Raw genomic sequence first — 12,788 nt, 5'->3', positions numbered from 1 at the left:
ATATGGATATTTTTTCTTGTATTTTTTTGTTTAATATGGTCGGTATTTTGAGCCTCTCTCCTTTTCAAATAAATAAATTCCCAATTGGGCCTCCTAACAGTAGAATGCTCCTCTGCCTCAGATCTTTCTAGTTTGCAAAAGATCCTGTACTAGCTATCAATACCTTGGAATCTTTCTCCCAAGATCCTAGAGGCTTGCCATCATTATTGTTTTAGAAGCACTGAAAATCGATGGACTGAAATCAGTTACATCAAGTCAAATAGAAGCTTGGGGCGGCAAAAGGAGCCGTCGACACTTATAGGTCTGTTATCAGTTTGGAAATGTTCTGCCTCGCTTTCTAGTCTCACACTTACCTAGGAATAAAGCCCCTCTCCATCGTAGTGGGATTAAAAAAATACCCGCCTAGGAATTGCACCGTAAAACATTCCGGTGAGCAACTCACCCGTCCCCGGAGCCATATCATTCATTTTAAAAATCGCAGCAGAAATTTTGTGGGAAAAGCACATTTAAACCGGGGTGGGGAAGAAGGAAGGAAGCCTAAATGAGTTTGGATATGGTTTAAACATCGAAATTGACTGTCAGATTTTTAATAATAATAATGGAATTGGAAGTGAAGGAATAAAATATAATTGTTTTCCTCTCCTCTCCATCCCGTTTGCAGTTGTTTTGCACAGCGGAGCGTCCCGACCCGGGAAATTATGGGGGGGGGGGGGGAGATCACACCTAGGTTGCGGGCTCGCGTCCCTAATTAACCAAACCTAATTGCCTCTAATGGAATAATTAGAGGGTCGAATTGGGCGGCGGCGAGGGGGCGTCGTCAGTCTAACAAAATCCCTTTCAAGCCATCTTTTTAAAGAAACTGAATGTCTAAATTGAAGCACATTAGCTGTGAAGTCGTTAGGCACTCTCGACGCCCAAGAAATCTCAACTGAAATCTACACAATTTCATTCGAAGCAAGAGCCTCGGTGGTAAAAAGAAAAAAGAAAAAAAAGAGAGCGGGGGAAGCACTTTCCTTGGAACTTAATCTCAGGTATTTAGGACCGAGGTGTTAAATGAGGTTAGGACGGAGGTGTCAAGTAATTCTATTTTTAAAAAAACAACTTTGCTTTTTCCTTTGCAGTGCAAATCGATTTGGCGCATCGGGTACAGGGGAGCGAACAAATGCTCTGCGCTGTCTTAAGCGCCCTTTAAAATTTAAGAAAAAAGCCTAGACTGGCGCTCAGGCATTGTTATCGCTGGTGTCGGATGAGATTTCATTTTTTAAAAAAGTCGAACGACCCTGAAAAGGAAAATTCGCTTCATATAGGAGATTTGCCAGTGCGGGGAAATATTTTAGAACAGTAGCCTTTTCGGAGATGGTGGCTCCAATCTTTAAAATAGATGGAATTAAATTGAGAACGCGGATGCCTTTGCGCAACGGCTTCTGATTCGGCTTTAAACCGAATCAGACCTCGGATCCCACCGATCGCACCTCTCCCACCCGGCACCCACCCTGCTCCTCGCGCTCCAGAATCGCCCCTGTTCCACCCGCGAAGGCGGACGCCAGAAGCCACCCCGAACTTCGCCGCGCTTCCCGGAGCCCCGCCGCGTCCTTACGGCGCTCTCCTCCGACTCTCCCATTGGCCCTCCCGAGCCCGAGCCGGGCCGCCATTGGCGGAGACCGCAGGGCGGAGGCGTGGCCAGCGAGGAGTAAAAACGGGCCTTCCGCAAGGGAAGTTTTGGAAACTTTTCTCCAGCCCTCGATGGGGAGTTCGCCTGGCGCGGGGCTTCCCGGAGGCTCCCCTCGCGCTGTGCTCCAGAGTGGCGCGCGCGTCGCCGGCACAGGAACCGTTTATTTGGATTCCGACGGCTTGTTTTTGTTTACACGCGCTCCGCTTTCACCCGGGACAAACGGAGCCGGCGGGTCGCGAGCCTTTGCGGGCAGAGACAGCGGAGCAAGCGAGAGCCCTGAGCGATAGGGCTTCATCCCTTTCTTCTTGCAAGATTATTGCTGTCATTCCCCTCCCTCCTTTGCGAAAATCTGCCTCTCCATCCGTCCTGTTGGTCTGTCGTCGCGCTTTTTTGTTTTTGCTTTTGCTTTTCAGAAAGAAAAAAAAGACAAACTTGGTACGCCGGTGCACTGATTGCGCTGCTCCTCTTTCCAAGAGCATCGTCGTCGCTTTTCAACCATGCGGGAGGAGATCCCAGCGACAGATCGCCGCGCAAGAGCTTGAGAGTTTCGACCATTTTGCAAAGCAGCTTCGGAGAATGTTTTGGCTCTGAGGAGGAGGAGGAGGAGGCCTCGCTCAGCGGAGGAGATTGGAGGGGGCGGGCGGGGGGCAGCGATTTGGCCTCCCGAGAACAACGCGACTAGGCCATAGGGGGGCACATTTCCCCCTTCCTTCTTCGCCCTCCCTCTACCAGATCTGACTTTGTTGTCGTTTTTGGAGGGAGGGGAATTTTTTTGAAAAAACCGACGCCATGCAGGCCCGCTACTCCGTCTCGGACCCCAACGCCCTGGGAGTGGTGCCTTATCTGAGCGAGCAGAACTATTACCGGACGGCTGGGACTTACGGCAGCATGGCGGGCTCCATGGGGGTCTACCCGGGGCACCCCGACCAGTACGCGGCCGGTATGGGGCGCTCCTACGGGCCTTATCACCCTCACCAGCCCACGGCGCCCAAAGACTTGGTGAAGCCGCCCTACAGCTACATCGCCCTGATCACCATGGCGATCCAAAACGCGCCGGATAAGAAGATCACCTTGAACGGCATCTACCAGTTCATCATGGACCGCTTCCCTTTCTACCGGGAAAACAAGCAGGGCTGGCAAAACTCCATTCGCCACAACCTCTCGCTCAACGAGTGCTTCGTGAAGGTGCCTCGCGACGACAAGAAGCCGGGCAAAGGGAGCTACTGGACCCTCGATCCGGATTCTTACAATATGTTCGAGAACGGCAGCTTCCTCCGACGCCGCCGGCGCTTCAAGAAGAAAGACGTCTCCAAGGAGAAGGACGACACGCTCCGGGAAAGGCACCTCAAGGAGCCCCTGAAGGCCGCCGACGTCTCCAAGGACACGCCGCAGTCCAACAACGCCGGCGGCAACGCCTCCTTGTCCGCCTCTGCCCCGCCGCCGCCTTCTTCCTCGGCCGCCCCGTCTGAGAAGAAGATCGTCATCAAGAGCGAGGCTTCCTCGCCGGACCTGCCCATCATCACCAAGGTAGAGACCCTCAGCCCAGAGAGCGGCAGCGCCCTGCAGGACAGCCCGCGGAGCGTGGCGTCCACGCCGTCGGTGTCCACGGAAAGCTCGCTGCCGGGTGATCCCCACCACCCGGGCGCCGGCACCAACGGGCTGTCGGGGTTCAGCGTGGAGAACATCATGACTCTACGGACTTCGCCGCCGGGCGAGCTCAGCCCCGTCAGCAGGACGGCCGGGATGGTGTCCTCCTTGCCCTTGGGGTACGCCCAGGCGCAAGCCCCGTCCATCTACAGCCAGGCCTGTAGCCAGGGGGGCTTGGGGGAAGCCGGGGGCAGCTACCAATGCAGCATGCGCGCCATGAGCCTCTACACGGGCGAGAGGAACGCTCACCTGTGTGTGCCCACCACCTTGGAGGAAGCCGCCGCCTCCATCTCGGAGCAGCAGCAAAGCAACGGCGCCTCTTCGCCCCTCACCTCCATGAATCTGGCCTCGGGCGGGGGGCAGCAGCAGGAGGGGACCCTCACCCCCAGCCACCACCACCATCACCACCATCATCACCACCACGCTCTCCCTCACCACCAAGCCGGCGGCCAAGCCACGGCCGCCGCCGCCTCCTGGTACCTGAACCACACGTCGGAGATCAACCACCACCTGCCCAGCCACGCCTTCGGGGCGCAACAGCAGAACTTCTCCAACGTGCGGGAAATGTTCAACACTCACCGGCTGGGGCTAGAGACCTCGACAGCGCTGAGCGAGCAACAGGTGAGCACCAACTCCACCTGTCAGATCCCCTATAGAGCTGCGCCCTCCATATACCGCCACACCACCACCCCTTATTCCTATGACTGCACTAAGTATTGATTGAGCGACTCCTGGGAAACACAAACAAACAAACAAACAAACAAGGGAGGGGGTTTAAGCCAACCCTTCAGATTGCATAGAAGGAAATTAGCGCTGTGCTTTGTTTTTAAACGACCTCTTATTCAAACGAAAGACTGGGGCGAAAAAGTGACCCGCCTCACAAAATAGAACTTCACGAACCCTAAAATCCCTGTTTGGGGTGCGCGCGCGTGTGTGCGTGCGGGGGGGGGGTGTTCTTCAGTGCCTTCTTTCAATTCAAGTTAATTATACTTGGGGTAGTTGAGGAGGAATCTTTTTAACGAAAGTTAAATATATTAGTAAAGGACAGTGGCAAAACTTATTTTGTGAGAAGAAAAAAGGACGGTGATCTCGGACAATGTTAACTTATAGAGAATCACCATTTCCACAACGACCATTTATAGGATTTTTTTTGGAAAGGGAAAGAAATAATTATAGATACAGCTATATAAAAGTATACGTTTTGGTGTTGGGGGTTTTGGGGGGGATTTTTTTTTTTGGAGGGGAGTTTCTGTTTATTGCGTTGTAAATATGTGTGGAAATCAGGCTTAAGTGGAGAGCCATTATTAATATAATATTTAAAGTTGAGTTCACTGGATTATTCCTTTAAAAATTTCCCATGTTGCCCATCTTTTTCCATCTGTCAAATTAATGATCAGTACACGTCCTCCTGTTTTCTTCGGGTTTTGTGAAAATACGCATCAAAAGTCCCTTTTCCCTTTTAAAAGTGAATTACAAAAAAATTGAATAATTTATTGTTGTTTCCCCTTGATGAACTGTTGTGGATGGGAAGTATTGGAAAACACACACATTTTTTTAAAGAGTAAAGTATCTGATACTTTCAGTAGAAAAACAGAGAGATAGAAAACAACAAGTGTGTGATTTTTTAAAAAAATTGTAAAATAGATTTCCCACTCTGAGGTGATCCTTTAAAAACCGACAAAATGCATTTAGGGAAAAAACACATTCTCTTTGAATTCTCTGTCACGTTTGTTTTGTCTTATGTGGTCTTAATTGTTGTATTCATTCTTGGAAAAAAATAAATAAATCCGTGCTGTTTATTTCTCCTCAAAAAGTCTGCCGCATGTTTGTGTGAATTTCTGCAGTTTTCCTGCTTACAGCCCGCCTCCCCTTTCACTCTCCACCCTTCGAAAATATGATAAGAAAAACGAAGTGCAGGCCTGCAAGGCAGCTGAGGAGATGGGGGAAAAAATCGAGACCAGGGAGGTCTCTGAGAGGCGCGTCACTTGTGAATGGTCTTGACACGGGATCAGGACAAGAACGGCCCCAGGCAATGTAGGGTTAGCCTTCGAAGTTCAAAACCCGGTTTAAAGCTGCACTTCTAAATATGTTTCATGGAAAGTATCCCCAACGGATGGCTTGACTCTCGCTTCCGAGTAAAACCGCCCTCCAGAGTTGCGCTAGGGTCACTTGCGGATAAGTGCGAAGCTGTCGGAACGAAAATCGCTGTCGCGCTTAGGAGCAATCCTAACGCTCTTTACCTGGGAGTAAGCCCCAATAAATTTTATGGGACTTCCTTTTGAGTAGTTAAGATCGCGCCGTTGGAGAGCTTTAGTGTAGCTCCTAATGAGGAGGAATAATAATAATACTGTAATAATAATAATAATAATAATAATAATAATAATAATAATAATAATAATAGAACAAAAATCTCCTGGCAATCACGGGGGGCGGGGGGAGTTCCTGCCACAGATGTAGTAAATCGGAGTGAAACCCATTCCCCAACGAGAGGAATGGGAACATTCACTACCCCGATTCTTAAATCCACCGGCTTGCAGACAAAATAATATAGATTAAAAAAAATTAAAGCAGGCAATGTAACGCTTATTTTTTAAATGAAGCAGTTTAATTATGCTCTCCTACACCATTTTTCATTCTCTTTGTCCCCCCTCCCCACTTTATTTTCGGGTAGATTATTTTCTATTCATTTACCCCCCCCCCCCGCCTTTATTCCGGCTTGGGCTGGAAGACAAAAGAAGAAGAAAAGAGGCTGGTTTCCTAAGTTGGTTCCGAAATCTTGATGCCTAATAATAATAATAATAATAATAATAATAATAATAGCTTTTATATCTCGGTGCTTAGATAAACGAACATTGTCATTGCTTGTGTTTTAAATGTGTCACACACAGGAGAATGCCCAAGGGAGGTCACCTGGGTTTTGTTCTCCACATCCCCCCTCCCCCCAAAAAGCTGCGCTACAACACTTTCCAAATTAACATCCCGATTCGAATTAATAGATTCGAAGTAGTGTCCCGATTGCGATGCGATTTATCTGCTGGGAAGCAACTCTACCGATTTAATACCTGAGTCTGATTTCAAAGGAAAGGCTGGTCGAATAGGATCCCCTAGACCGCTTACTGGGAAGCAGGTCTCACTAAACAAACTGGGATCTGCTTCCCCAAAATGGGATCAAGGACTGCAGTCGTGCAAGCGAATCCCTCTGCAGCTCCGTAGCTTCCGCCTCGAAGGGAGAATCCCACGAAGTTCCATAGGACGTCCAAGGAATTGCGCCCTTAACCAAAATCTCTGTCAGCGCAATAGGAACTTCTTACAGGAGGTTAGATTGCTAAGCTTCGCCCTGGATTCCCCATTCCCTTATACCGCCTTCAGCACCACTGCTGTTTAATAATAATAATAATAATAGGCGTAGCCTGGATTTTTGTTGGGAGGGGGGGGGAGCAAGCCTTTTGTGTCGGGCGGGGCAGGCCTCTTGTTAGGGGGGGCAGAACCTCAGCTATGTATTTTTATTGATTTTCATTGATTGGGGGGGGGGACAGCTGCCCCTCCGTGCCCCTCCTTGGCTACGCCCATGATGATAATACATAAGTAGGTAATGTGTTTCTGAGCATGGATAAAGCGCTACTCTTTCCCGCTAGCCTGCAAGCATTTTGCAACAACGGCGAAGTGTCTGTGTTTGGGAAGGATAGGCTGGTAGTGAAGAAAGGCAATATACATCTGAGTCGCGGTGGGTCTCCGCTTAGAAGGTACCGTAAATTGTTATTTCTTAACCTTCAGGATTAAGAATCTATTACAGCCCATAACTATGGCCACATTTCAAATTTGGGGTGGTGGTGGTTAAAAAGATGTTTAGGGTAGGGTGCTAGATACTGGGATCTCTTGTTTTCTCTTCTCTTTCCTTTTTTAAAAATAAAAAAATCTGTTTTCTAAAAAATATTTTCCCTAGTTATTAGTAACCCCCTCCCTTTCCACTCAAAATCCAATATTTGGATGAATTTACATTGATTTCAAGCCTTCTGTGGAAGAGAATAAAGGTGGACAGTTTGTGGCAGGTGGGGAAGAGCTGTAGCAAAAAAATACATCTAAAGAATAAAAGTACTGTATGGGAGGGAGGGGCAGGGTGTACCCCAGGATTAGGAATGTGTGACCCTCTAGATGTTGTTGAACTCCAACTCCCATCAGCCCCAGCCAGCGGACTAAAAAGGGAAGATGGGAACTATAGTAAAAACCAACCAACCAACCAACCAACCAACCAACCAACCAACCAACCAACCAACCAACACCTTCTGAAGGGCCAGTTTCTCCATCTCTAGTTATAAAGCCTCTTTTGGTGGGATATGGCAACCTCTCTGCTTTCTGCCTGTAATAATGGGGACAATCTACTGGTCTACCCTGCAGGGCTGTGTTGAGGACGGCTGGAAGAAATGCATGGCAGAACTAGGCATAGGGGAAGTCACTAGCTGATTTTTGATGGGCAGCCCAGTGCCTGCAGATTGCAAGGATTCTTGCGAAGAATCTTGTCTCAGCCAAGCTAGGCATCTGTTATACTCTAAACCAAGAGTGTATGTTTAGGATCACAAGAGTACAGATTAGTTGTGCCTTTTTAGAGTTTCAAGCATAAAAGGAGCTTCATAGGTGAGGTGTTGAGGAGCCTTTAGTGACTCAGTTATTTATGGACTGCAACTCCTATCATCCCTGACCATTGGCCACACTAGCTAGGGCTGATAGGAGCCACAGTCCAACACTCCTGATCTAGTGCCTGGTTTTCACAGTGGCTGCCCAGATGCCTCTGGAAAGCCCACAAACAGGACCTGAAAGGAACAGACCTCCCCTGTGGTTTGCAACTGGTATTATACAGAGGGATACTTCCTTTATATGTGAAGGCTCCATTTCGCTATCATGATGGAAAGCTATTGGCAGACCCTCTCCTCTTCCATGAAGTTGGCCAATGCTGCTTTTAAAGCTGCCACCACATCTTGTGGCAGTGAATTCCATAGCACAGTCTGTTAAAGAGCATTTTCTTTTATGCATCCCGCATTGACATAATTAGATGACCCCAGATTTGTGCATTATAAGAGATAAAAACTGTGCCCTGTTTACTTCTGCCATGTTTATAACCATGTTCCATGTCCTCGTTTAGTTGTCACTCTTCTCAAACCCCAAACCATTTTGCCTTTCCTTCTAGGGAAAGCCCGAAACCCATTTGGTTGCTATCTTCTGTGCTTTCCCCAGTTCTGTGACACATCCTGCTCAAGCAAAGAGAGTACTAAATAGTCACTCTTACTTTGAAAATACAACACACAGTTGTGGATCATAGAGTTTCTTTTAAACAACAAATCCAGATTAAATGTAGACTGTCCCTGATATATGGGGAGCATTTAAGGGAAAGTGCTATATACCAATTGCCAAGTTATTAAAATCCCTGCATCTAGTCTTTCCATTTGCCTATCTATCCACCAGTAAGACAGAGTTACTACCTGCCTAAGCGTGTATACCCAGATATACTTTTGCTGAAGGAGAATTTCTCTCAAGTAAATGGCCACAGAATAGTGGGTCTCACAATTTTATTGAGACGGTAAACTTAAATTGGTTCAGAGAGGAGCTCAGTTTGTTAGGGAGGAGGGAATTTACAATAATCAAATATGTACATTTAGGACACATTTGTAAATATTTTCAGGGTATTTATTTTGGCCCAGGTATTGTAATTAGAGAATTGTTAAAAATCAAACATGGCCTTTTCTTTTAATAAACATGAATGTTTCAGTTTATTAAATTGTTGTCTTATTTTAAAAATATTTTAGAGAGGTTTTGTGTATATGCCCATTTGTTTAAATTGAAGAACTTGGAATCAGTCAATTAAAATTCTGCATCTGGTTGGCATTCCCTGCTTTATTATAGGATCCAAAATGTTTACTCTCTAGTCATACAGCAATCTAGTTGTAGCTCCTATTTTGGGGATAATTAGCACATTTATTTCTCATGGAGCCCTTTAGGATCATAGCAAAAGAAAGAGAGAATACTCTATCAGCTACCTACTGATATTCCTGATACCAGGACTTTGGGTGCAAGTCACATCCCCAAATTATAAAGAATTGTAATAATTGCAATAGTCTGCTCACAGCTTTCTCTCTGGAGGGTCCCCCTCTCAGTCTTCTTTTCAGGAACTCCTGAAAAAGCAGAACTTTTTTTATTTTTAAAAATACTGTTATACAACCATCCCTGCCTCAAATAACTGCTACAATTAAAGAATGAATAGTTCCTGGATTGCAAAGTCCCACTGATTGCAGCAGCAATGGGACTCAACTTCTTGCTTTCATCCTACCCTCTTCTACGTGTTTACTTCTGCCCTGCTCAATTTCATGTTTTAAACATTGGGTTATGGAGGTTCTGGGTTTAAAGCCAACATTAGCCTAAGAATTTTGCTCTTGTTGTTCAGCTGGAAACTTTGGCCGATTTCCCACGCTTGATGTGGGCCAGTGGCAATGGTGGTGGAGGAAGGAGGCCCACCCTTCAATTTAAAATTAAAAAGTGAGATGATTAGTTACGATTATTATTAACCACTGAACAGACCAAGCTTCAGTAAGGGATGGGGAAACCTGTGGCACTCCAGATGTTGATGGACTACAACTCCCATCAGCCCTAGATAGCATACTCAATGGTTAGGGAATGGGGGAACTGCAGTCAAGAAACAGGAAGGACCACAGATTCCCCATTCTTGGTGTGTGGTAGGACAGTCCCAGCCCATCCCCCCATCCTTGTCTGTTATGCTGCTTGCAGCCCCCGCTCTGCAGGAGGTGAAATAAAGCCGATGGTACCTCTAAGCATGTGCAGACTGCTTCCCTCAAGTATTAGATAGCTGTTATTCAGAGGAAATTCTCTGAGGCAAATCCATGTATTTAAGGCAAGCTCTACAATCCATCACTCCCCAAAGTCTTGTACCTTGAAGACTGAAATTTAAAATAAGTGTTTGTGTACGCAAACCCTCTTTGTCAGATGCATGAAGTGAAATCTTAGTTGGTAGATATATAAAGGATAGAATTGTCAGGTGGGAGTTGAATGCCAATGAGATGTGAAAATTACAGTGTGAGTCAATAAGAAGGGAAATAAATAGCCCTGGAATATTGCTTGAAGTCAGACAATTCTTTCTAGAGGAATTGTTGAATCCATTAGGGCTCATTTTCCCCTACCAAAGGAAGGACCTGATAATGGTTGATTTTACAATAGAACATCCAAGGGGTGACCTGGTGATCCCTGGACTTGACTGGGTTTTTTTCTACTCCTAGCAAAGGAGGATTTTATAGCTTTCTCACAAATGGGGCATTCAGCAGTACAACACTTCGGGTAATCATGGGACATACTATGTTGCACATGCAACTGCGTCAAAATCACTTGATTTTTCAATCCTTGGTGATTCACATTTGCATGTGTGAACAGACTCTGTCCAGAAAGGTGATATTGGAGGTGACATGAACGTTTGATCTGTTATATGTGATCGGTGACGCTGGCTCAATTATATGCAATTTGATGCTGGTAATGGCTGGCTTTTTGTGCTGACGACTGTAATATATTTTACCACATATACCTTTTCAAATTACCTTTCTTTCCCCTTAAACATACTTTTATCCTCTTCCCAACACCATCTTTGTTTGTTTGAAAAATGCAGAACTGTTATTGCTGAAATCTTATTTGAGGCAGTGGCACTGGATGTGTTCCCGCACCAGGTTTCTAAAAGTATAAAAAGTTCAGGATATTAAATTTTTTTTTGGGGGGGGGACACACACTCCCAGTGGACATTCAAATTCATTTCTAATGAAAGAAGGCCTACTTTTGTTTTACTGTTGCTGATACCTAGATTTAAGTTTTAACTAGAATCAATTCAACTAAAAATGCAATGGCTTGGTGTTTCGGTTCAGTCTTAATTACTCTATTGCTTGGAGGTAAATCCCAGTGATTTCAATGCAATATGCTTCCCATGATGGATGCTTAAGATTACAGCCTCCTTTTATCCCTGCCTACAAGAGATTTCATCCATATAAGCCTAAACTGCTGAAGTCTTTTTCCTTCCTTCTTTTTTTAAAACAGTCCTCCAGTTCTTCTCTCTCTGAAAGTGACAAAAGCTTTCACCATTTACTTCCAGTTATTATTATTTTTTTCTCCTTGAAGGAGACAACTAAATTTAGATTTCAGTGACAGGAAAGCCAAATAATAATTTTAAATGTAAACCCCAAGTTTTAAAAGGGAACAAGTTTTAAAATCTAAAACCAGGTTTTAAAAGGAAACACGGCCCCCATGCCTGAGGAAATGTTGGATATGTTCCGTGTCAACCTTAATTTCTGCTTAAAAGTGAGTCACTGGCTGTAGTATTATTGGACCAAGCCGGATTGCTGTAGCTGCTTTTGGGTTGTATTTTATTTCAGAAAGGAAGAAAATAAATCCTGGGAAACTTGGGGGTGAGCAGGCAAAGACAAGAAAACCACCCAAACTGCTCTATCAACAGCATGCATATATCATAGCTACCGTAGTTCAGTAGTTATTAATGATGGGATTCATTATTGTTGTTTAAATTTGTATACTTCCTTTCATCCTAAGATCACAGGGCGGCTCACAACATAAAAATACAACATAAGAACACAAAACACATAAAACAAAAACAAACCAATAACCACCCTTCCTACAATTTTTTTTTAAAATTAAAGACGAGGCACAGTTGCTACTATGATAGCTAAATGAAACCTCCGCTTTCAGAAGAAACATACATTTGAATATCAGATTCTGTGCACAATCAGTGGGATGTTGAACTGGCTGCTGGTGGAAACAAATTGCATTAACTCCTTAGCCTTCAATGGACGGGTTGGGGGTCCAGACCCACTGCCAGGTTGTGGCCTGATGTAAGATGGGTCGCAACAGCAATATAACCACCATAGAAATATTTAGGAAAGAATTAAGCAACAGTGTGAAAAAGCTGAAGACTTCTGCTTTAACAAGATGGGACATGGGGTTAGATCCAGCAGAATTCAGATCGTAAAAGAATAGGCCCTTCCCTTTCACTCTACCTACCCCATAGTCATCCTCTAGATAAATAGCTGGAATTGTGAGTGTGCAGGAAGTAGCCTGTCACCAGGGGGTAGGGGGAGTACAATAATAGGATGGAGCTGTTTCTTCTACAAAGCTTACTATGGCTGTGTCCATTTCACAGATGGTCAAGCTCCTGCTTTCAGTTAGGCTCTGAGTGCTAACAAAGGAAAGTTTACAACATCTGGAGCTTTTTTTTGTTTAGACAAAAGGGAAGTAAGGAGACCTGCTAGTGATGAATAAATTTATGCATGGTTTGGATTAAGAGCTCTTCCCCTACTCTCTCTCCCCAATATAATACTAGAACGTGGGGCCATGCAGTGAATCTGAATATTCAGGACAGGCAAAAGGTGGTGTTTCTTCATACCGAACATAGTTAAGACTATGGAATTTGCTATAG

General features: G+C 45.4%; 1 protein-coding gene across 3 annotated transcripts in view; it reads left to right on the top strand.

The window, feature by feature from the left end:
• The first annotated feature begins 1,707 nt into the window (after positions 1–1,707).
• FOXC2 (forkhead box C2) overlaps positions 1,708–12,788 on the top strand; it is a 46,140-nt gene continuing 35,059 nt past the window's right edge. For 2 of the 3 annotated variants that reach the window (XM_077931561.1, XM_077931560.1), the window contains exon 1: positions 1,708–3,940. In XM_077931561.1, coding sequence (XP_077787687.1) covers positions 2,462–3,940 — 1,479 coding nt within the window. In that variant the 5' untranslated portion in view covers positions 1,708–2,461. Of the gene's footprint in view, positions 3,941–6,954; positions 7,182–12,788 lie in introns of those variants that run through there. The other variant, XM_077931562.1, reaches the window with a different exon arrangement.

The sequence above is a fragment of the Podarcis muralis genome, chromosome 7, assembly GCF_964188315.1.
Source record: "Podarcis muralis chromosome 7, rPodMur119.hap1.1, whole genome shotgun sequence".
Classification (NCBI taxonomy): domain Eukaryota; kingdom Metazoa; phylum Chordata; class Lepidosauria; order Squamata; family Lacertidae; genus Podarcis; species Podarcis muralis.
This window is presented reverse-complemented; position numbering and strand designations above follow the sequence as displayed.